At 42.4% G+C, this 21,712-nt stretch overlaps 1 protein-coding gene across 1 annotated transcript in view; it reads right to left on the reverse strand.

Moving 5' to 3' along the window:
• The window catches only part of trhde.1 (thyrotropin releasing hormone degrading enzyme, tandem duplicate 1), a gene marked incomplete at its 5' end in the record, with an annotated part of 148,576 nt that overhangs the window by 121,937 nt on the left and 4,927 nt on the right, over positions 1–21,712 (reverse strand). The window contains 2 exons of the mRNA XM_080492323.1: positions 4,792–5,080; positions 16,004–16,245. Of these exons, the coding sequence (XP_080348449.1) occupies positions 4,792–5,080; positions 16,004–16,245 (531 nt within the window). The remainder of the gene's footprint in view (positions 1–4,791; positions 5,081–16,003; positions 16,246–21,712) is intronic.

Below are 21,712 nucleotides of genomic sequence, written 5' to 3' on the forward strand. Positions count from 1 at the left end.
CTGTCGGGCTGCACTTGAAGGTAATCCAGCAGCGTTTGGATGCGGCTTAATGTGCGTAAGTAATATCTAACCGAGCCGTAAATCACTAAGAAAGTCTCTCATCCAAAAACACCATCAGCTTTAAGTGATTTTAATTCATGGGAGAACATCCTGATATCCTTAAAAAAAAAAAAAAAAAAATCTCCTGATTTGTATTCCGAGTCTTACACACTGAGACTCCCGAATGAGGATACGGGCACGACGTGAGGAGGGGATTGGTGGGAAGAACACAGCTCAATGGAAAGGAAATGTAATAATTACAGTCCTACCTGGATTATCCAGACAGTGTAGTGCAGACGCAACTTTCTCGTGTGTCTGGATGATAAAAATGATGGCAACAGTGTGTTGTAATATTTTTTTTCCCTCAATACTAAATGCGCGGCATGTTCCACAGCAGAGTGTTTTTCCTTTTACACTTTCAAATAGATGAAAATAAGTTTGTGTATGTGACAATACAGTGTTCCTTATATAGAAAGTTTATATCAGGGGTATCAGTTTTATTTATTTAAAATAAAAACCTGCCCTGCCGGTCAATGGACAAATGATATGGATAACCAGATAACCAAGGTACCAGACAAAAGTGGCACCAAATAGCCGGGGTACCAGATAATGGAGGTATCAGATAAACAAGGTACCAGATAACCAAGGTACTGCATAACCTAGGTACAAGATAACAAAGGTACCGGATAACTGAGCTCCAGATAACCAAGGTCCAGAAAACAGAGGTCAAAATAACTGAGCTACCATAACATAGCCAAAGAACCGGATAATCGAGGAACAGAAAACCAAGGCAGGACTGTAGATTAAACTACAGAGTGGAAGTGAGCAAAAAAGTGAGTGAAAAGCAGGAATGAGAGACTGAATTCAAACAGAGATAAAAACAAAACAGAACAAGAGTGACCGAGGAGATCAGATTTAAAACAGGGCAGTGTTGGAGCCGCCTCATACGCAGCGTTTCGGACAACAGATGTAGCAGTGCTTCCGTCTGGATTTGGACAGATCTGAAAGATTGGGAATCGGGGCGAGACGCCACGTCGATACAGACCGGAGAGGAAACACTGAGCAAAGCCATGGAGAATTCTGAAGGTAAACATCCAAATCTGAAAATCGACTTTCAAATAGAGCCAGAGCCAATGAAGCGACGCTCGGATTCAAACACAAACCATTAGCGACAAAACAGGACTTCGGCGTGATCAAGACAGAATGAGGTGTAAATTCACTTATATTTCTTAAAAAGCACTAAAAACGACTAGTTTTATCAGAGTTTATTTGTTTGTCAATAATGAAATCAAGTCACTTGTGAAGTAATGGCTTAAAAAAATAGTTACGTGTGGCTAAACACGTTAAAACTATTAGCGAAATGATGATAAATAAATCTCTTCATTAGGCTTATGGAAACAAGTCAAATAATTGGAAACTTTAACGATTACTTTGAAAAGTTTAAAGAAGCTAGCCAAGCATTAAAAACACAAACAAGCAGGAGACTTCTTGAGAAACGTTGTTCTGACTGCAATGATGACAAATAAGCAATCAAATTAGCAGCAGAAAGTGAAAATGTTGAGCAGAAGTTTTCACAATCGTGTTCGGGAGACATTGAAGACACTGTTGGACGGTGATGTCCTGGATAAAAAGTCAATGAACGATCTGTCCATCAAAAATGTGACCACCAGCTGCCTTTTTCTTCTTTCACATTGTAACTACATGTTTTACTCTACATATGCGCCAGCAGCCAATAGAACTTTAATTCTTCTATTTTGGGATTGAAGGGTGGGGGGGTAAAAAAATGTTTTTATAGTCAATACACACATCAACACTTTTTGTAAACGCTTCACTTCCATCAGCGCTTCTTTCTCAACATCGTAAATTTTTTTCATACATCATTAAGCCCTCGTTAAAGCCTTGTCATACACCGTCCTGCTGATCCGCCAGAAAAACGACGTTGCTTAAAACCAGTCCGTTGGGCTAAAACGGTTGGTTGTTGTTGGATAAGCGAGGTACCAGATAACCGAGATACCGGATAATCAAGGTACTGGATACCAGAGGTAGGACTGCACCAAATTACACACATAAACACAGAAGACTGACAGATAGAGTACTAGGCATAGACTATAAACAGACCTTTAGCAACAAAACAACCAGCAGAGGCTAACCTAACAGCGCTACATCATCAGCATAATCACAAGAGGAAGCGCCAGCGGCGTCTCGGGCGCCGTGTCTCATCTTTTCCTTTGCGGTCGACACCAAACTACAGGCGTGATAGTTTCTGTTTGTGGTGATCGGGATGGAAAAACAATGGAAGAATGTATTCATGATGAAGACTGATTGGGCCCGATATCACTGGCGGAGCGTTGGAGGAGCTGGAGACGGTTACAAATGACCCAGATATGATTTGTCATTAAAGCCGCATTTCAGCTGAATTATCTTCCAGTAACGAGGAGGCTCGTGCTGGAGAGCCGTCCTTGAGTTCCTGCCAGACGAGATGGATGATCTGTAATTACGCTGATAGAGACGATCGGAGGAGGAGGAGGAGGAAGAGGAGGAGGAGGAGGAGGAACAAGGTCGTGTGTGTGTTTCGTCCTTGTACGAGGGGGGTGGAGGGGAGTACAGATTTCTGTTTTGAAATGTTCGGCATGTTTAAAAGGAAGACGGGGAATCCAGCGGTTTGACTTTCAAATCAGAAGACGGAGGGGGGACGGAACAAGATGAAAATCAGAGGAGGAATCAGGCCTGTGGGCACTTTTTTTTCTTTCTTTCAGACCGAGCTCGATGTGTTGATGTCCAAGAGAAGAACAAGAACAAACCTCAAAAATGACATTTACACTTCTGGAGAGAGATTTATGAACTTCAAGATAGCAAACAATTTATTTTGGATAAAGTCTATTGAGAATTAAAAAACTGACCAAATCTAACAATTTCAACCATAAAAATTGACTCGTTAACATGGGTTAATCATTCAACGTGATTAATATGACCAGAAAAAAGCAGTTAAGCGATTTGCAGAAATCGCTGAAACATCTCTGGCAACACATTTTGGGCAATTTGGTCAAGTTGACTAACCATTGCGCAAATGAGCAGTTGTTCTGGTCGTGACCAAACAAAGAGACACACTGTGGGCACAAACTGTCCCTCGGGGTAACAACAATCACTCTGGTCTTGAGGCGAAACGCAGGAGAAAAAGTGTGAGGACTTCCTGAAAAGGGCAACACCTTCCTGAAGCTTTGTTCAAATATCGTTTTACCCAGGACCGGAAAATCGTGACGTTGTCAGAGTCAGGAGAAGCAGAAATCTTTTGAATCTCGTCCCATAAAACAAATATCTCCAGACTTCATGACTGATCGGCCTCGCGGCAGAGTGTGTACACACGTCTGATAGGGAAGGGGAAAAAAAGAGGTGATAAAAGCAAGTCGACCTGCGAGGAAGCCAGTTAATTTTCCCTCGCCTCCACATGTTAGCGTAAGTTCACCACTTTAATTGGCGAGCCAGCCTGAGATAACAAACTCCGCCCTCCGACTTAATGACTTCCTCACAGACGTGAGGCCGGTTCAGTTCTGTTAACCTACAGACGATGCTGTGAAGCCTCATTTTCCGCTCACAAAGATCATCGTCAGCGATGTCAAAAGGAAAAAGTGATTTCAAATTAAAGTTCCTGTGGCCTTGTGGGCCATAGCCCCTCTGAAGCGGAAGGTTTTTAAGCAATTTCCACCGATTTTGAAACCATTTGAACTCTTTTTTGTACAAGAACAACTAAATGAGAAGACCTGGAGTAAATCTTATATTTCCCATGAAAATGAAGTCACATAAATAATATGTCTGACTATGAGAGAAATGAAAAGGAGCATTCTTATTGGCTGAAATCGTTTATTCTCAGCCAATCACTGATCCGTTTACTAATTATTTGTATAAGTCACAATTAATTTCCATTAGTTAACGAAACAGTAGCGCTAATCTAACCTCGTCCTTGATGATAGCAATAACCCCCCCCCCCCAAAAGAAAATCTAAACATTTTCAATAGATTCTCACAAAAATTACCAATTTCAAATCGTCCGAAATCCACGGATTCACAGAAAATTGCCATCCCTGATTGTTCACTATCCAGATAGAAACATAAAAACCATATCGGTGGAAGTCAAAGTTGACTGAAATTTCCCACTTGTTGGGCGAATAAAGGTTCATCTAATTTAATCTAATAAAACTGTCAGATGTTACAGTTGTTCACTTCACATGAATAAACCTAAATTCTAAACCCTTCTTAGGAGAAAAGATAAGATTTTGTATGAAATCAGTTAAATAGAGACAATTTTCCCTTCTCCTTGGAGATAATAATGGGAGTCTTTGTGGTTTCGTACTTTAGAAAAGAGGTTGGCATTTTGTTCGTAAAGCAAAAAGCGAAGAAGAATAGTATACGATTGTTGGCATGCCTGTCAGCTTCGCATCAAATGAGCTTTTCAGATCCAATTTAAAGAGACTATGTGGTTTCTTATTGCCAAGCAGTTTAGCGTTGAGTCAGGGTGAAGATATTTTTGTGCTTTGAGGAACTTTCCTCCCTCTCAGCCTGCATGCGAACACGAGTCCCAGAAGAGCAGCGACGGAGAAGAAAAGACTCGGCTGTTTGGTTCATAACGAGATCATTAAGTCAAGATCACAGCGCGAATGTTTGAGAGAATAAAGGAGAGCGGCACCAGATAATTAAGCTTGAAAACACACAAGGCGCCTTGGCAGAGGCTCGCCGAGATGCCGCTCTCTGAACTCACCGTCACCCCGCCGTCCGTCTGCGTCTCCCGGTAGGTGAAGTTGCACACGGCCCAGGCCAGGTAGTACGTGGACATGCGTGGCGTCCGGGCGAATCGGTTGGTGGTCCAGCCGTCGTCGTCGTCGTTGTTGTTGGCCGGCGCGGCGTTCTCCACCGGCATGTTGGACAGCGACATGTACTGGGGGTCGTGGCGCAGCGTCAGGGAGAAGGTGGCCTTGTAGACGGGCTCGTCGAAGCACGGGAAGGCCTTCCGGGCGTGAGTCGGACTGAACTGGGTCACCGCCAGGTACCTGAGGAGACACAAGCACGTTACCATGGAGACCATCACCTGGCTTTCTACACTAAGTCGAAAATCCTGTTTGACAGTGTAGGAAAATATAAAGATGACAATGTTACAGTCAGAAGGAAACGAGCTCACAAGATTAAGAGGAGTTTCTTCTCGAATTGTTGATCAGAATCAGTTCTTCATTTCTTTTTTTATACATTTTTAGAATTTTGAAGAAATGTAGACGTTGGGGGGGGTTCTTGAACGGCTTTAGCGGCTAAAACGCTAAAACAACTAAAATAAAGTGCTAAAACAATTAAAAATGCTAAAGTATTTAAAGGGCCAACAGTCGGTAATAGAGGTTTCGCAATTATTTAAATTGTGAGAACAGAAAATCGAGTTTGAGAGCTGTTATATCGTCACTCCTGAACACACATCCCAAAACCCCTAAACGCACTCCTGAAATACCTGAACAAACTCCTTAACACACTCCTGACATACATAAACACATACCTGAAGACACTCCTGAACACTACTAAACACCCCTGAACACACACAACAGAGCCCACACCTGAACACACCCCTGAGATACCTGAACACTCCAAAACACACACCGAAACACACTCTTGAACACAGTCTTGAAATACCTAAACACACAACTGAACACACTCCTGAAATATCTGAACACACACCTGGACACATTCCTGAAATACCCCAACACATTCTTGAAACACCTGAACACACTCCTGAACACACTCCTGAAAAATCTGAACACACACCTGAACACATTCCTGAAATACCCTAACACACTCTTGAAACACCTGAACACACTCCTTAACATGCGCCTGAACTCACTCCTGAACACACTCTTGAAATATCTGAACACATGCTTGAACACACACCTGAAATTCCCGAACACACTCTTAAACGCACTCCTGAAACACCTGAACACACTCCTTAACATGCGCCTGAACTCACTCCTGAACACACTCCCGAACACACACACACACACACACACACACACACACACACACACACACAGATTCAGTGTGTGTGCTGGGATCAGAGTTCGGGGGGATTATCCGAGGCGACAACGTTTTCACCTCCACTTTTTTTCCTCGTCGGTTCGGGAAAAACAAACAATAATCCCAAACAAGGAGACGAAGAAACAAGTTTCACTTCAAACGTTTTCATATCGGAGCGACACGGCGAGTTCGTCCAAAACACGGCGGACATCAAACTCCAGGAAATGAAATAATCCCCCACCAGAAAAAAACTTTATCACACCACAGCAATTCCCTGCGAGAGGGAAGAAAGAAGGAGATAAAAGAAGAAAACAACAACATGACGGGAGGAAAAAGAATTGAATTCATAACAAGAGGTGGAGAGAAAATATGGAGAACAGAGTGATGGGACACAAACATCGCTGAGACAAACAGGCAGTTTAAAGGAAATATGGAGAAGAATGGAGGGAAGGAAAAAAGAGGAGAAAAGATGAGAATACCTTGAGAAAAAAAAGAGAAAAGGCGAAAAACCATGGGAGGAGTTAAAGTGAGATCAGGCGCAAAGGAACTCATTAAAGAGAAAAAAAGAAAGAATGGGGACGGAAAATAAAAAGAAGGAATAAAATAAAGGAAAATAAGAGGTGAGACGAGAGCAGAAGGGATGGAGGAAAATTGGAAAGAAAAGAGTAAACAAAATTAGACGAGAAGAACCAAAACTGGAGGGACCAACAAAAGCCACACCACTCAATTAATCTGTACAGGAAGTTGAACAGGAAGTGAACGCTAAAGCGGGCGTCTGACAGGAAGTGGAACAACAAGTTGAAGCAGGTGTCTCACAGGAAGTGGAAGCTGCAGCAGGTGTCTCACAGGAAGTGGGACAGGAAGCGGAAGCTCATGTAACAGGAAATGGGAAAGAAAATAAATGTCTAAAAGGAGCTGGAACAGGAAGTTGAAGCAGGTGTCTATAGCAGGACGTAGAAGTCAAGCAGATAACTAACAGGAAGTGGAAACCAAAACAGGAGGTGGAACTTAAAGCATGGGTGCTTCCGAATAGCCCCTCCTTTCTCCTTTCCTTGCAGGCTTCCTAACGGAGTTAGTGAAAGGCGATCACGTTGTGGAGTCAATCGGACTGCCCTTCCACTAGGTCATGTAATAATAATCCGACGGCGGTGCAGGTCAGTGACGTCTGCCGTGGTGAAAAAAACTAAAAATTTCTGAAAATGGACAAGAAAAAACGCATTTCTAACACTTTCCCCTTCTAACCACTGATATAATCTGAAATATCACAAAGTCTGAATTGAAATCAAAGGAAAAGAGGAGCTAAAGTGAAACAGCGGCCCGGTTAATAAACAACCAATCAAAGTGAGGCTGCATATAAACTTTACTGTGTTTGTTTCACAACAACCGCATAATATTCACAGTTGGGATCTGAGTTTATAGATTATTTAAAGCTGTTCAAAGCAGATTATTGCTTTGGTCACTTAACATGATCTGTGTTGAGTCATCCTGAGTTTCCCTGAACGCGCGGATGAGCGGGTCCCTTTAAATGTTGTCGCTGCAAGGAATTGTGGGGCAGTATGATCTCGTCTCCTTTGGTAAAGGATGCATCGGCGTTTCCTCCACTAAAGGAGGTTCTAAAGGAAACATTGAGCCTCCCTTCCTTCGCTTATTGAGAATTCAAACGTTTCTTATCATGGCCGCCACTTAAACACTTCCGGGGGTTAAGGAAAAGTGGATAGGAAAGGAAACAGGAGGGACTATTTGGACGCACCCCAGGTGTCTAACAGGAAGCGAAACAACAAGCTAAAGCAGGCGTCTCTTACAGAAAGTGGAACAGGAAGTGGAAACCGGTGTTTAACAGGAAATGTAACAAGAAGTTGGAGCAGGTGACCAACGTCAAGCTAAACAGGAAGTGGAAGTTAATAAAGCAGGTGTCTCACAGAAAGTCACACAGGAAGTGCGAGCCGGTTAACTAACATTAAGCAAAACAGGAAGTGGAAACAACAAGCTAAAGCAGATAGCTAACATCAAGTAGAACAGGAAGTGGAAAGTAAAGCAGATGTCCAACAGGAAGTGGAATAGAAATTGACAGGGAAATTGACAACCCCAACGCGAGTATGTGCGCACGCGCAAACATACGCATATGAACACACGGGCGCGCGCGCGCACACACACACACAGCACAGCTTTTGTTTGTTTCTCTAAACCACAAAATGTAAATGGCATCATAAGTTTGCAATCATCTAAACCAGAGAGAGAGAGAGAGAGAGAGAGAGAGAGAGAGAGAGAGAGAGAGAGAGATACCTCATTTAGATTCAGAGATGTGACTGTAAAGAAACTGTCGACTCAGGTTTTGCTCTCTGCAAGCGGGTGTGTGAGTGTGTGAGTGTGTGAGTGTGTGCGTGCATGGAATGGATATAGAAATAACACACACACACACTTTATGCCGGTCACACTGATCTCTTTAAGCAACGTCTCAAATTGCAATTCCCTGCGGTCACACTGAAGCTGTGTGTGTGTGTGTGTGTGTGTGTGTGTGTGTGTGTGTGTGTGTGTGTGTGTGTGTGTGTGTGTGTGTGTGTGTGTGTGTGTGTGTGTGTGTGTGTGTGTGTGTGTGTGTGTGTGTTCTGCTCCTATACTTTTACACAGGAAGCTGCTAAAGAGGCTGATTCAACATCTTTGATGTAAAATATGCTCCTGATGGAGGACAGCAGGAGGGGGAGGTGGAGGATATGTGTCATTATGTTTCCACTTCCTGTTAAACCTCCACTCATTGACATACTTCCACTTCCTGTTCAGCTTCCATTTAGTGTTTGTTCTTAACATTTCGACAGCCTTTAGTTCCTGTTGATCCTCTATTCCTGGTTCAGTCTCAACTTCCTGTTCGGCTCCCATTTCCTGTTTCACACACAATTTCCTCTTTCGCTGCAGCTTCCTGCATCACTTCCTGTCCAGCTTCCTAGCTCCATGTTGCACTTCTTTTTTTAGCTTCAATATTCTTTTCAAATTTTCTGTCCCCCGCAGAGTCCATTTCCTGTTCTCCTCTCACTTCCTGTGGCTCCTAACACCAGTTCAGCTTTGACTTCCTGTTTGAACACCACTTCCTACTGATTGTTCTCTGTTTAATTAGCTTCCACTTCCTCCTCTTCCTGTTCATCTTTAACCACGAGCTCAGCTTCCACTTCCTGTTTGCCCTCGACTTTTCTAGATCCTGATAGCCTCCGTTTAGCTTTTGGCACTCAGTCTGTACTTCCTGTTAATTTCAATTTCCTGTTCAGCTCACACTTCCCATTTCATACACACTTCCTCTTCAGCCACAACTTCCTGTATCACTTCCTGTTCAGCTTCCCAGTCTTGTGTACTACACGTCGAGCATCTTTTTTTCGCTTCAATATTCTTTTCAGATACTCTATCTCCCACAGATTCAACTTCCTTTTCAGCTTCCCACTTCCCTGTACGACATGTTGCGCTTCTTTTTTTTTAATTTAAACTTCGATATCTTTTTTGAAACTCTGTGTCCTCCACAGATTCCACTTCCTGTTCAACTTCCTGCTCTGCTCTCATTTCCTGTGAAGCTCCCAACCCCAGTTCAACTCTGACTTCCTGGTTCACCTCCACTTTCTTGTTTAGCTTTGTTTTCTCTTCATACTCAATGTCTTCGACCGCTTCCCTAACTTCCTGTTCAATCGCCACTTCCTGGTTGAGCTCCCATCTTCGTGTCGAGTGATCTGGTTTACCCCAAATTCCACACATTTCTTTGCACTTATCTGCATACAAAATGCGTATTCTTTAATCGCAGTTACTTCCTGTTTACCTGAAACTTTCTGTTTCGCTTTGACTTCCTGTTCAGCGTCCTTTCACTGCAGAATTGACCTCTTCGGGACCGATATATGCTGCTATAGTTGATTACTTCTGAAAATCTTTCATCAAAACGACTCTCAGCTCTCCAGAAATCTTTGCTACAACTCAATACATCACAATTTCTTTCGATTCCTTTGTCATTTTGTGTTGGAAACAAAAGAGACCGACCTCCTGCAGAGTTCATTCCGATAAATAATTAACCCGTGAAGAGCAGGAGCCGTGTGCCAGGGATATATAATGCACGGTACGTTATCCAATGTGAGGATCAACCATTATAACACTGAGTGCTTTTTTTTTTTTTTTTTTTTTATGGCGAGGAAAATAAAGCTGCGATGACCTTGCAGGGGTGAGTGTGGAGGTCATGGGTGTTGTAAAGAAAAGTAAGACGCCGGCGGGCTCGTCAACAAACTCCTTGAGGTGTGCGAGCGTCGCGGTAAAGTCCAGGTAGTGGTGATCCGTCACCTTGGAGCATGTTTTTCTCTCTCCGGGTCAAACATGAAGTCGACCAACAAAGAAAAGCCCCGGTTACTCTTAATATGAGCCGTGTGCCATACGTTCCATTCAATGCGCGTAGATAAGGAATGCTAGGATTTCTGGATTGCGTCACCTTGCGGTCTCAGTCTCTCTTAATTTGCCTTTAAATCAATTCTTGAAATTATTAAGAAAAGAAAATCAAACGTTGATCTCGTTCGGGCCATTTTGAATACCGCGACTTCCTCTCGCGAGAGTACATGTGACTGGCACGGGATGTGAGGCGCACGGGAGTTCATACGCTGCTAACGGCAAAAATAGAAATATAAAACAATAGTGGAGCCGTCTACAAATATCAGCGCCAGAGAGCAATGCACCCCGGTGATTTAAGATGAAATACAGGGTAATTTGTACGTCACACGGGGTTCAAAGTTTATACTAGTCCTGTAAGCGGTTAGCAATAGCAGCTAACTGCTAACCACTAAATTTAACGGAGGTGGCTGTATGATATTAGCCTCCTGTGTTCACGACAATACTGAGCACAATCAAAAGCTCACGTTTTGGGGTGCGCCCCCTGGTGGGTGATTGTGGTTTGAACAAAGAGTCCAAACCAAAAAAAAAAAAAAAAAAAAGAACTCAGCGACCGCCTAGTTCGCGGTTCTAAATCACAATAATTCTCCCCAGACTTTGAGAACCAGTCTAGTAAAAGGCACAGAGCTGGCCGCTGCTCCACACCCCGATCAGATTCATCGCTTCACAGTTTGGCTCGTGTCCGATTCCACTGACAGTTATCGGATTGTTATCGGAGACAAATCCGTAGAGCGATCGAACCCTGAACTCATCGTTAGAGGGGATCAGTGGACCAGTGGACCGCCGTGTCGGACAGGCGAGCCGGTGACAGCCAGTATTGATCTGAGACGCTTAATCCATCAGAGAGCCTGTTATCGCCTTTCTAATACAGCCACGGTGTTTTCTGCTGTTATTTTTAACTTCTTTTAGCAGTTAGAGTTCGTAAGTAACACGAGTTACATCGACGTCTCTACTCCAAGTTGTCAACATTTCAATAAGGAATGAAAAAAAAAATTGGCCAAAGGAAAACACAATAAAAAACAAAAATATAGAACAATCATATTTTGATGGTATCTTAAACACATGCAAATATAAATGTCAATATTTTGAAACTATTAAAAAAGTTTTTTTGGCTTATTTTTTTATAATTATATAATATTTCTTTGAATTTAAAAATGTATAAATTGTTTATAAAAAATAGTTGAAAGTGAGTTGTTCCATCTTTTTTTTTTTTGATAAACCGTATCAATACCCCAATGGAAATTAATTTTGGGGAGTTTTTGAAATTTTATTCAATGAAATATTTTTGTTTTAATTCTAGAGAAATCTTTCAAGGCAAGAATAATTTTTTTTTATATTGTATATTTCTGGAGTCATATTTTTATTCCTTCCTTTTTATTTTTCATAGATTTCAACAAACTGTGTGCTAAACTAAAATGTATATTTTTATGCATTTTATTCAATAACATACCTTTTTTCTTATGAAAACATTCTGGTACGTTTTCTTATTTTTTCTATCTTTTCAATTTTTTTTTTCAAATAAGGTAAATTGAATTACTATGACAACAAATCACCTTTTTGTGCTTTTTGTTAAATTCATAAAATTACTATAATAAAATATACTTCTTTTTTTGGTCAACTCCTGCGATGCTTTAATGAGGCAGTTGAAAAGGTTTGGCCTTTGACCTGTAGCTGCTCAATTTTTCTTGTTTTAGTCTTGTATAAGTATATATGTTTTTATTGCCCTGTAATTTTACCAACCTTATTTAGATTTTTCTACTTTCAGTGCTGTCAAGCACCTTGTGATCTTTATCTACACAAGGTGCTGTATAAATACATTTTACTTACTTCTTTGGGATTTAAAAAAAATAGGTTTTTTTCCATTAATTCATTACTTTATTCAGGGTTTTTTTGTTTTGTGGGTTGTGCAGAAGTTTTTCCCACCTAAATATCATGACAAGTCTTTCTCAACCTTTCTGTGCTCTTTTTATGAAGTTTATTGAATGATTTTGTTGTCGTACTTTTTTGTTTGAATTTGAAAAAAAAAAGTGTTTTCTTTCCATTTTTCAATGTATTATTTTTTGGTCATGACATGAGTCGAGCCATGCACAACTTATTCCCGCCTAAATGTCGTGACAAGTGGCTTCTAATCTCTTGCGTGTGGGGCAAAACTAGTCGATTTTAACTACCCCCCCCCCCCCAATGGTCCAGTTTCCTATACATTAACAAAGTATTGACATCAGGTTTTTACGCCCTAGCTGACATGCCACCATGTGTTGGACTCACTGCAGGGAGCTTCTGCTCATCCTCGCTGTGGTTAGCGTAGCGACGATGCCCAGCTTAAATACTACAATACTCATCTGCCAGCGCTAATTAATTCCCCCCTTCACAGCCAGGAGGCGTTTAAGCCCGGCTCGGGATTTATAGTAACTCCACATATTAAACAAGTCCCACACGTGTGTGCGTTAGCATTTGCCGCAAAGCTGCGTGAAGCTAATCCTTGAGCTAACAGTCACATTGTGCCACTGTGTCATTTTGAAGCTTCTGGATTAGATTATTAATTTGTGAAAAAAATCTGCAGATTTTTTTTTTTTTTCCCCATATCTCTTTGCTTCACTGGTTAGTCATCAGATTAGCATAATTATGAATTCAAAAGTCATATATTCACATGTTTTTATTGGCGACAGAAACTCCACCGCTCAGCTCCGATAGAAGAAGGTCAAATACAGAAAGGGAGAGCTGGAACGATGCCAACGTTTAGTTACTGTTGATTTACACAGTTTCATTATTCCGGGGCAGAACCGGAGGATGACAAATTTAAATATGAAAGAGGAATGCTATGAAACCACAGACTCGACTGAAGAGAAGCAGGAGAAGAGAGCAGATTATACAAATTTAAGTAATCCAGCTCCTTTTCGAGTTACCCCTAAAACAAAGCAACTGTTAGCTGACGTCACATCAGGAGGAAGACGCTCTTTAATCTGGATGTTAGTGGAGGAAGATGCTCTATCATCTAGATGTCAGGAGGAAGATGCCTTTATAATCTGGATGTTAGTGGAGGAAGATGTTCTATAATCTGGATGTTAGTGGAAGAAGATGTTCTATAATCTGGATGTTAGTGGAGGAAGATGCTCTATAATCTGGATGTTAGTGGAGGAAGATGCTCCATAATCTGGATGTTGGGATGAAGATGCTCTATAATGTGGCTGTAAGGAGTATGCTCTATAATCTGGATGTCAGGAAGAAGATGCTCTGTAATCTGGATGTTAGTGGAGGAAGATTGTCTATAATCTGGATGTTAGTGGAAGAAGATGCTCTATAATCTGGATGTTAGTGGAGGAAGATTGTCTATAATCTGGATGTTAGTGGAGGAACAAGATGCTCTTTAATCTGGATGTTAGTGGAGGAAGATGCTCTATAATCTGGATGTTAGTGAGGAAGATTGTCTATAATCTGGATGTTAGTGGAAGAAGATGCTCTATAATCTGGATGTTAGTGGAGGAAGATTGTCTATAATCTGGATGTTAGTGGAGGAACAAGATGCTCTTTAATCTGGATGTTAGTGGAGGAAGATGCTCCATAATCTGGATGTTGGGATGAAGATGCTCCATAATGTGGCTGTAAGGAGTATGCTCTATAATCTGGATGTTAGTGGAGGAAGATGCTCTATAATCTGGATGTTAGTGGAGGAAGATTGTCTATAATCTGGATGTTAGTGGAGGAAGAAGATGCTCTTTAATCTGGATGTTAGTGGAGGAACAAGATGCTCTTTAATCTGGATGTTAGTGGAGGAAGATGCTCCATAATCTGGATGTTGGGATGAAGATGCTCTATAATGTGGCTGTAAGGCGTATGCTCTATAATCTGGCTGTCAGGAAGAAGATGCTCTGTATTTAGTGATCTGAATATGTTACAAACAAGACTCCTCCATGTTTTCTGCTGCGGGAGTGACATTCATATTCGCTCCGTGGCCGCAATGCGATTAGCGCGCGGCGTCGACTGTAACCTGGTTTGTCTCAGCGAGCGCATTAAGCTTTAACCGGCGGCTCGTCGCGCTGCCGTCGAAGCGCTGGCTGGTCTGACAGCTGCTGCCATCGATTCGATTGATCCCCGGCAGCAGCCGCAGGAAGTGGGACCGCCGAGCAGTGGAAACACGGCGGGGGCTAAACGCACGGCGTTGACGTAGAACCAGCAACAACTCCGACGTCTTTATGAGGCAGGTTCACGTCATTTTTCGACACACGAAAAAAGCGCGTTTCATTGTTAAAACATGTATATTGGTGTTCTGTTTTTAAAGATGACTTTGAAGTTATGTTTATACACGGGTATGTGTCACTCTCTCTTTATATGTACATTCATATATACTTTTTTTTTTAATGATTTTTGAATTATTAATTTTCTTTCTTTCTTTTTATGTCTTTCACATGTATGTAATCTTATCTACTAATTTATGATATATCTAAATTGAATAAAAGGACCCTATTCGGAGGAGGGGGGTGTTTATTTAATTTCATTCATAAAACTGAAGTAACTTTATGTCTGCGTCTCGCACTTGATGAATAACAAAAAAAAAAAGAATTTGATGCTTTACTACTTAAATTTTTTGGTTAAAGGGACATTCCGCATTAAGTTGTTTTCATTTTGAAAGACGATGCTAATACCAGAAGCATTACCAGCTTTTCCACAAGTTAGCTACAATGTTGCTACCAAAATGCTAACAGTATTTATAAAACGGTACAATCAAAGAGTGAATACGTTTTTTTATTTTTTTAATTGTTACATAATTGCAGTTGCATTGCCCATGTAAGTGTTGTTCAATCTGAAATGTTGATGCTAATGTCAGTAGCATTAGCATACTTCCCATATTTTTTCTCATAAGAATTAAATTAGCGACTTAGAAGACGGATATCTGTCGATTATTTCATATAGTTTGGGATCAGCCGATCAAAACATGCAGTTTCAGCATTAGCACCACACGTCTGCAGCGAGCCAATCAGGGTCCGGGAAACAGCCTCAGCCGGATAATGACTGACTGCTGTACGATCCTTCGTACGGTCATGCCTCTGTTCTGTCCAATCACGTCGCAGCTCCACTGATTTACAGAATTAAACAGGATTTTGGCGTTTCTGCAGTTAAAAGGAAAAGGCGCCTCACACACACAAAAAGACACGCGCACACACACGAAATATAAATTCCCATCAGCACCACGGGGTAGAAATTTGATTTGGAAAATACTCTGTAGCAGAGGCTTATGGGAAATTCATAAGGAGAGAAGGAGTACTCTCGGCCCGTGTGTGTATGTGTGTGTGTTTTGATAAGTGGAACACACACACACACACACACTCACACACTTATTGTGAGTTAATCAATGTCGCGGATGTGAAGTTTTGACCTTTTCTGGTTTCAACCACCTGCTGCTGAGCCAGGAAAAACAACCGTGTGTGTGTGTGTGTGTGTGTGTGTGTGTGTGTGTGTGTGTGTGTGTGTGTGTGTGTGTGTGTGTGTGTGTGTGTGTGTGTGTGTGTGTGTGTGTGTGTGTGTACCTCTTCTCTCCGTGCAGGGTGTAGGAGCTCCTGAAGAACCCCAGCAGCTCGTCCTCGATGGCGGCCTCGAAGCTCACGTTGAGTCTGTAGAGCCTCATCGGCTTCAGCTCTCGGTGCAGAACCACCACGTACATCTGATTGGTCGGGAACGGGAAGTGGCGGTGAATCCGCATGACTCCGCCCCCCGGCTTGTTGGCGGGACGCCCGGCCCCGCCCTCGGCTGTGACGGACACCCGGTCCACCTGAGGGGAGCGGGAAGCAGAGCGGCGTTGAGATACGGCGCCGAATATTATCAACAACAACATGGGAAACAACAGGAAGGTAAACAGGAAGGAGATAAACACAGACAACAAATAGAAAGAGTCAAAACAACAAACAAGGAAGAGCAAAAACAACAAACAAGTCGGAAGAACAAAAAACAGCGAGCAAACAACAACAACAACGAGTAAACAACAACAAATAAGAAGCACAAAGAATAAAAACAACGAAGAGCAAAACAAGGTAGTGCAAATAACAAATAACAATGATGAGCAAACCAACAACAACAGAGAAGTGCAAAACTAAAACTTAACAACAACATAAAACACACAACAAAAACAACAATAAAGAACAGCAAAAGAACAGCAAAGCACAAAGAGCAAAACAAGGAAGAGCAAAACAACAAGAAAGAGGAGCCAAAAAATAAAACAACAAAGAAGAGAAAAACAACAAAATGAAAAAAGAAGACAAGAACAGGTAGAGAAAAAAGCAGGAAGAAGAAAACAAAACGAGTGAAAGAATAGCAACATGAAAACAAAGACAACAGCAAAAATGCAACAGGGAAAGACAAACAAAGATTTAAAGAAGGAAAGAGAAAATAAGAATAAAGAACAATAACAAACAACGAAGGGAGAAAAAAAAAAGAGAAATATGAAGATGTTCCACAAGTAGAGAAAAAAGAAAAACAAGAGGAAGAACAAAGGCGGAAAAAAAAAAAACTGTTGCTCAGTGAGAAACGTTGACAATGAAGCTGTAAAACATGAAAAAGGGAGTTTGGCGTTCTGAGTTCGCGCACAAATAAAAACATCACATCAAATCAATGAGCCTCACAAACTTTCTTCGCGTTAATAATTCATCAAAAATGTCTAACTGCTCCTGAACATTCTTCTCATATTCTGACACCAAATCCAGAAAAATGCAATAAAATAAAACTGTTAGTCATCAGACGCTGCAGTGAGGCGTGAAGGAGCTGAGGCCTGAGCAGCAGTGCATGCTGGGAAGTCAGGAACAGTCGGGGTCACCGTGTTGTCACACAGCAGCCAATCAAAACCCTGCCTGCGCGTGGGCGTGTGTGTGTGTGTGTGTGTGTGTGTGTGTGTGTGTGTGTGTGTGTGTGTGTGTGTGTGTGTGTGTGTGTGTGTGTGTGTGTGTGTGTGTGTGTGTGTGTGTGTGTGTGTGTGTGTGTGTGTGTGTGAGAGAGAGAGAGAGAGAGATCGATAGGAGCCCAGTGCCTGCTGACAGAAGGGAAACATCAGAGATTAAAAGAATGTGATTCAGGTTGTTTCTTTTTTTTTCTTTTTTTTTTCTGGTGAGTCAGCGAACGCACCGTGGTGCCTTCAAATGTTCCCTCCACAAGCGTGGACTTCTCATGCTTTTGTTTCAGTTCTGATCTCATCTCTTTCAGGTATTCCTATACGACCACACCTGCAGGGTTTTTTTTCAATGAAACTATCATATTACTATCAGTTACACTGGTGTTACCAGTGACTCACATTCAGCGAGACGCTGTGGAGACGACGCAACTTTTTCAGTACAAAAATGGAGGAGAAATGTTCAATTTGAACACTGGAAGTGAATCTTACCCTTTCAAAAAACAAAGTTTTGAATCCCTAACTTCAACCAGAACCGAGATTTGAATCCTTATCTCCTACTGGAACCAGGTCTGAATCCCTACCGGAACCACGGTTAGTATCCCTACCCAAATAAAGGTGTGAATCCCTACAAGACTACCAGAACCAAGACTTGAATCCCTACCCACTTCCGGAACCAGGGTTTGAATCCCTACCCCCTACCAGAACCAGGATTTGAAACCCTATTCACTACTGGAACCAGGATTTGAAACCCTACCAACTACTGGAACCAGGGTTTGAATCCCTACCCCCTACTCAAGCCAGCTCAGTCCGCTGTTCATGGGACTTTTGCTCCATTGGTCATTGAGCTCTGAATCCATCCGGAGGAGTCCTGGACCACCACGAAGAGGATCTATTTTAGTCCTGAAATGTACCTCCTTTTCTTTGATATGGCCAGGATTGCTCCAGAAGTGCCAACTGGGGTGGCAAAACATTCTTTAAGGGTGGTATTTGTCAACCCTTTGCTGCCTTGATGGATCCGCCCATGACGTTTGAGAATCTAAACATTCAGGGCTTAAATCCTAAAAGCTACCTCTGCAAGTAATTTCATGCATTTTAAATAAAAGTGAGATGGCGAAGGAGGTGGAGGTGAGCGTACCACCCCATAACCATCTGGGGACGAGACGTTAACCCCGATTCTCTTACGTCTATGAACCTGACAAAAGAAACCGTTGGAGTATGAAATGCTAAAGAATCCGCAGCGTTGTACCGTCGGGGTAGTGGATCACAAAGGCTGCTTAAAACTCCTGAAAGGGGCTGTTGAGATCTTATGCAGAGCAGATTGAATCAATATGCAGAGACAGTGATGTGAGCAGCAGCTCTGGGTGGTGCAGAGTACTGATTCCTTTTGTGGTCCGACTGACTTCCGAGTCGACTGAATGTATTTAAATTGATTAGAACTGTCCCGAAATGGGGCAGTGAACCAAAGAGATGTGGCAGAATGCAAATTGTGTTAATGGTAAATCTTGTTTCAGAATGAAAAATACACCTTTAACTCCGGCATTTCATGTTCAGAAATGACAAAACTCCACCGCGAAAAAACAAACGGCTGTCTGTGGAGTTCCGCGGTCACGTCTATCTCGTCACGTCACTCTTTATCAGTGTGCCCGTCATGACTCCTCGAGCCACTAGGAGGCAATGCATCGCTAAAAAAGTTGGCATTCCAGAAATCGGACACATTTGAAAAATGTCCAAAACTCAAATTCGAACTTTATGACACGTGACGCGTCTTGAAGTGTGATAGGAAGTGGAAGGTAAAACAGGAAGTGGAAGCAGATATCTAACAGGAAGTTGAAGCGGACCAGACACATTCTTCCACCGTTGCGCTTTAAAATTTGACCCCCTCATTTATTTTACATTTCCCGCTATATTTTCAGTCTGACGCCTCCTTAAGGGACCCGAGGAAGCCTTAATTAGCGGGATGGCGAGAGCGTCACGTTGGTTTTCATCCACTTCAAGCGACAACAGCCTGGAGGGTTTGAAACCGCACTGAAAAAACCTCCTCTGTTTTCCAGATTTCACAGACGCACTAAGTGCATTCGCTGACATTTCTTTGACTCTCCGAATGGAGGAGGAGAAGAAGAAGAACAAGCTGCTCCTCGCAGGACTCCTGCTTACCAGCTGCATCTATTTCTACTCACGTTTTTCTGCTTTTCTGGCCTTTTCAACTGTTCCTCTCTCTTCGTGATGCATTAGCACTGAGGATACCTTAGGAGACCTGCCTGGTTCCTAACAACACCTCCGATACGCACAGCGGGCGCTCGCACCAACACACAAACGCAGTGGGGGGGGTGGAGGAGGAGGAGGAGAAGGAGGCGAGCTGCGGGGCTTTTAATTGGCCTCTGCCCAAATTAGCCGGATTCATCTCTCTCTCTCTCTCTCTCTCTCTCTCTCTCTCTCTCTCTCTCTCTCTCTCTCTCTCTCTCTCTCTCTCTCTCTCTCTCTCTCTCTCTCTCTCTCTCTCTCTCTCGCTCTCTCTCTCTCTCTCTCGCTCTCTCTCTCTCTCTCGCTCTCTCTCGCTCTCTCTCTCTCTCTCGCTCTCTCTCGCTCTCTCTCACATTAGCCGAAGACGACCAGGCTGAAGTTCAGGCGTTTCTCTGAGGGTTTTCTCTCACCCCGCCGACCGTCTCGGGGAAGAAGGGGGGGAAGAAAAAAAAATCAGGCTGAAACAGCAAGTTTGACGGTTAATTAGCCTCGTTAAAGAAATCTCCGAGGCCAAATCTGGAAATAAACAGTCTTTGTTGGAGAGGCTGTTTTCCACACAGAGGCAGACGTTCGGAAAGAGTCGGCTTTGGGAAATGGTGGATTCATCGAGGAGGAAGCAGGTGGGGCTTACAGCAGGTAGCACACTTGTTACTGACTCAACACTGAATCTAATATTTGGAGAAAACTGTTTTTTTAAGAGCCGATTGTTGTGGAAAACTCATTAAAACAACCTAAACAGTAACATGCTAACAACTCCCAAAGACCAAAGATTACTAAACTCTAATTCGAAGATACTGATACCAGTATCGGGTCCGATATTGCACAGAATACTCAAGAGTATACTAAGATTACAGATACAACACAGCAAGTACTTCGAGACGTTATACGTTAGCAACGTCACCCGCGGGTACGCAAGAGCACGCGAGTGATGTCTACCGTTGGGAGGTTCTTTAGTAATGATGAGAACGACTAAGACAGACTGTAAACAATGTTCAGCCAAAACATCAAGAAAACGGGCAAAAGAATCTTACATTTAAAAACCAGCAACTTAGTCACCAGCAAAATCTGGACCTGCAGAGTTAGCCCGATGTTGCTCATTACGTTAACTGCTCAGAGCTGTGCTACATGCTAAAGAGTTTAATGGCTCACACACTAGTGAGGCTACATGCTAAAGAGTTTAAGGCCTCACACACGAGTGAGGCTACATGCTAAAGAGTTTAATGGCTCACACACTAGTAAGGCTACATGCTAAAGAGTTTAGGGGCTCACACACTAGTGAGGCTACATGCTAAAGAGTTTAAGGCCTCACACACGAGTGAGGCTACATGCTAAAGAGTTTAATGGCTCACACACTAGTAAGGCTACATGCTAAAGAGTTTAGGGGCTCACACACTAGTGAGGCTACATGCTAAAGAGTTTAGGGGCTCACACACGAGCGATGCTACATGCTATATGCTAAAGAGTTCCAGGGCTCACACACTAGTGAGGCTACATGCTAAAGAGTTAAAGAGCTCACACACGAGCGATGCTACATGCTAAAGAGTTTAAGGGCTCACACACTAGTGAGGCTACATGCTAAAGAGTTTAGGGGCTCACACGCGAGTGATGCTACATGCTAAAGTGTTTAATGGCTCACACACTAGTGAGGCTACATGCTATATGCTAAAGAGTTCCAGGGCTCACACACTAGCAATGCTACATGCGACACATACATTTATGTACAATGTAGTTTCTCTGTATTCGCTCTCTGAAACATGAATGTAGGAACAATTTTAGCTTTTTCATTAGATTTTTTCGAAGCTTTCTTTGCATAGGTGGATTATTTTCAAAGCTAAAACTGCTCAACTTGCCCTTTAAAAAAAAAAAAAAGGCTACTAACCATCTCTGACAGACTTTCACAACGCTCAAACAACATAATGTAATACATTATGGCTCCCAACATCTGTTCTCAATCTTAGTTGTCCCAGGCTCCATAATCTATCAACTTCCCTTTTCAATTCAGACACTCTTGATATATTTAATGTTGAACATACAGTAGTGCCGTCTATTGTCAGCGGCTTCACTGTGGACTGGGTTGGCTGGATGGGTCAACTAGTGTGACATGTGTCTGCCCTGC

The sequence above is a fragment of the Lipophrys pholis genome, assembly GCF_963383615.2.
Source record: "Lipophrys pholis genome assembly, chromosome: 22".
Taxonomy (NCBI): domain Eukaryota; kingdom Metazoa; phylum Chordata; class Actinopteri; order Blenniiformes; family Blenniidae; genus Lipophrys; species Lipophrys pholis.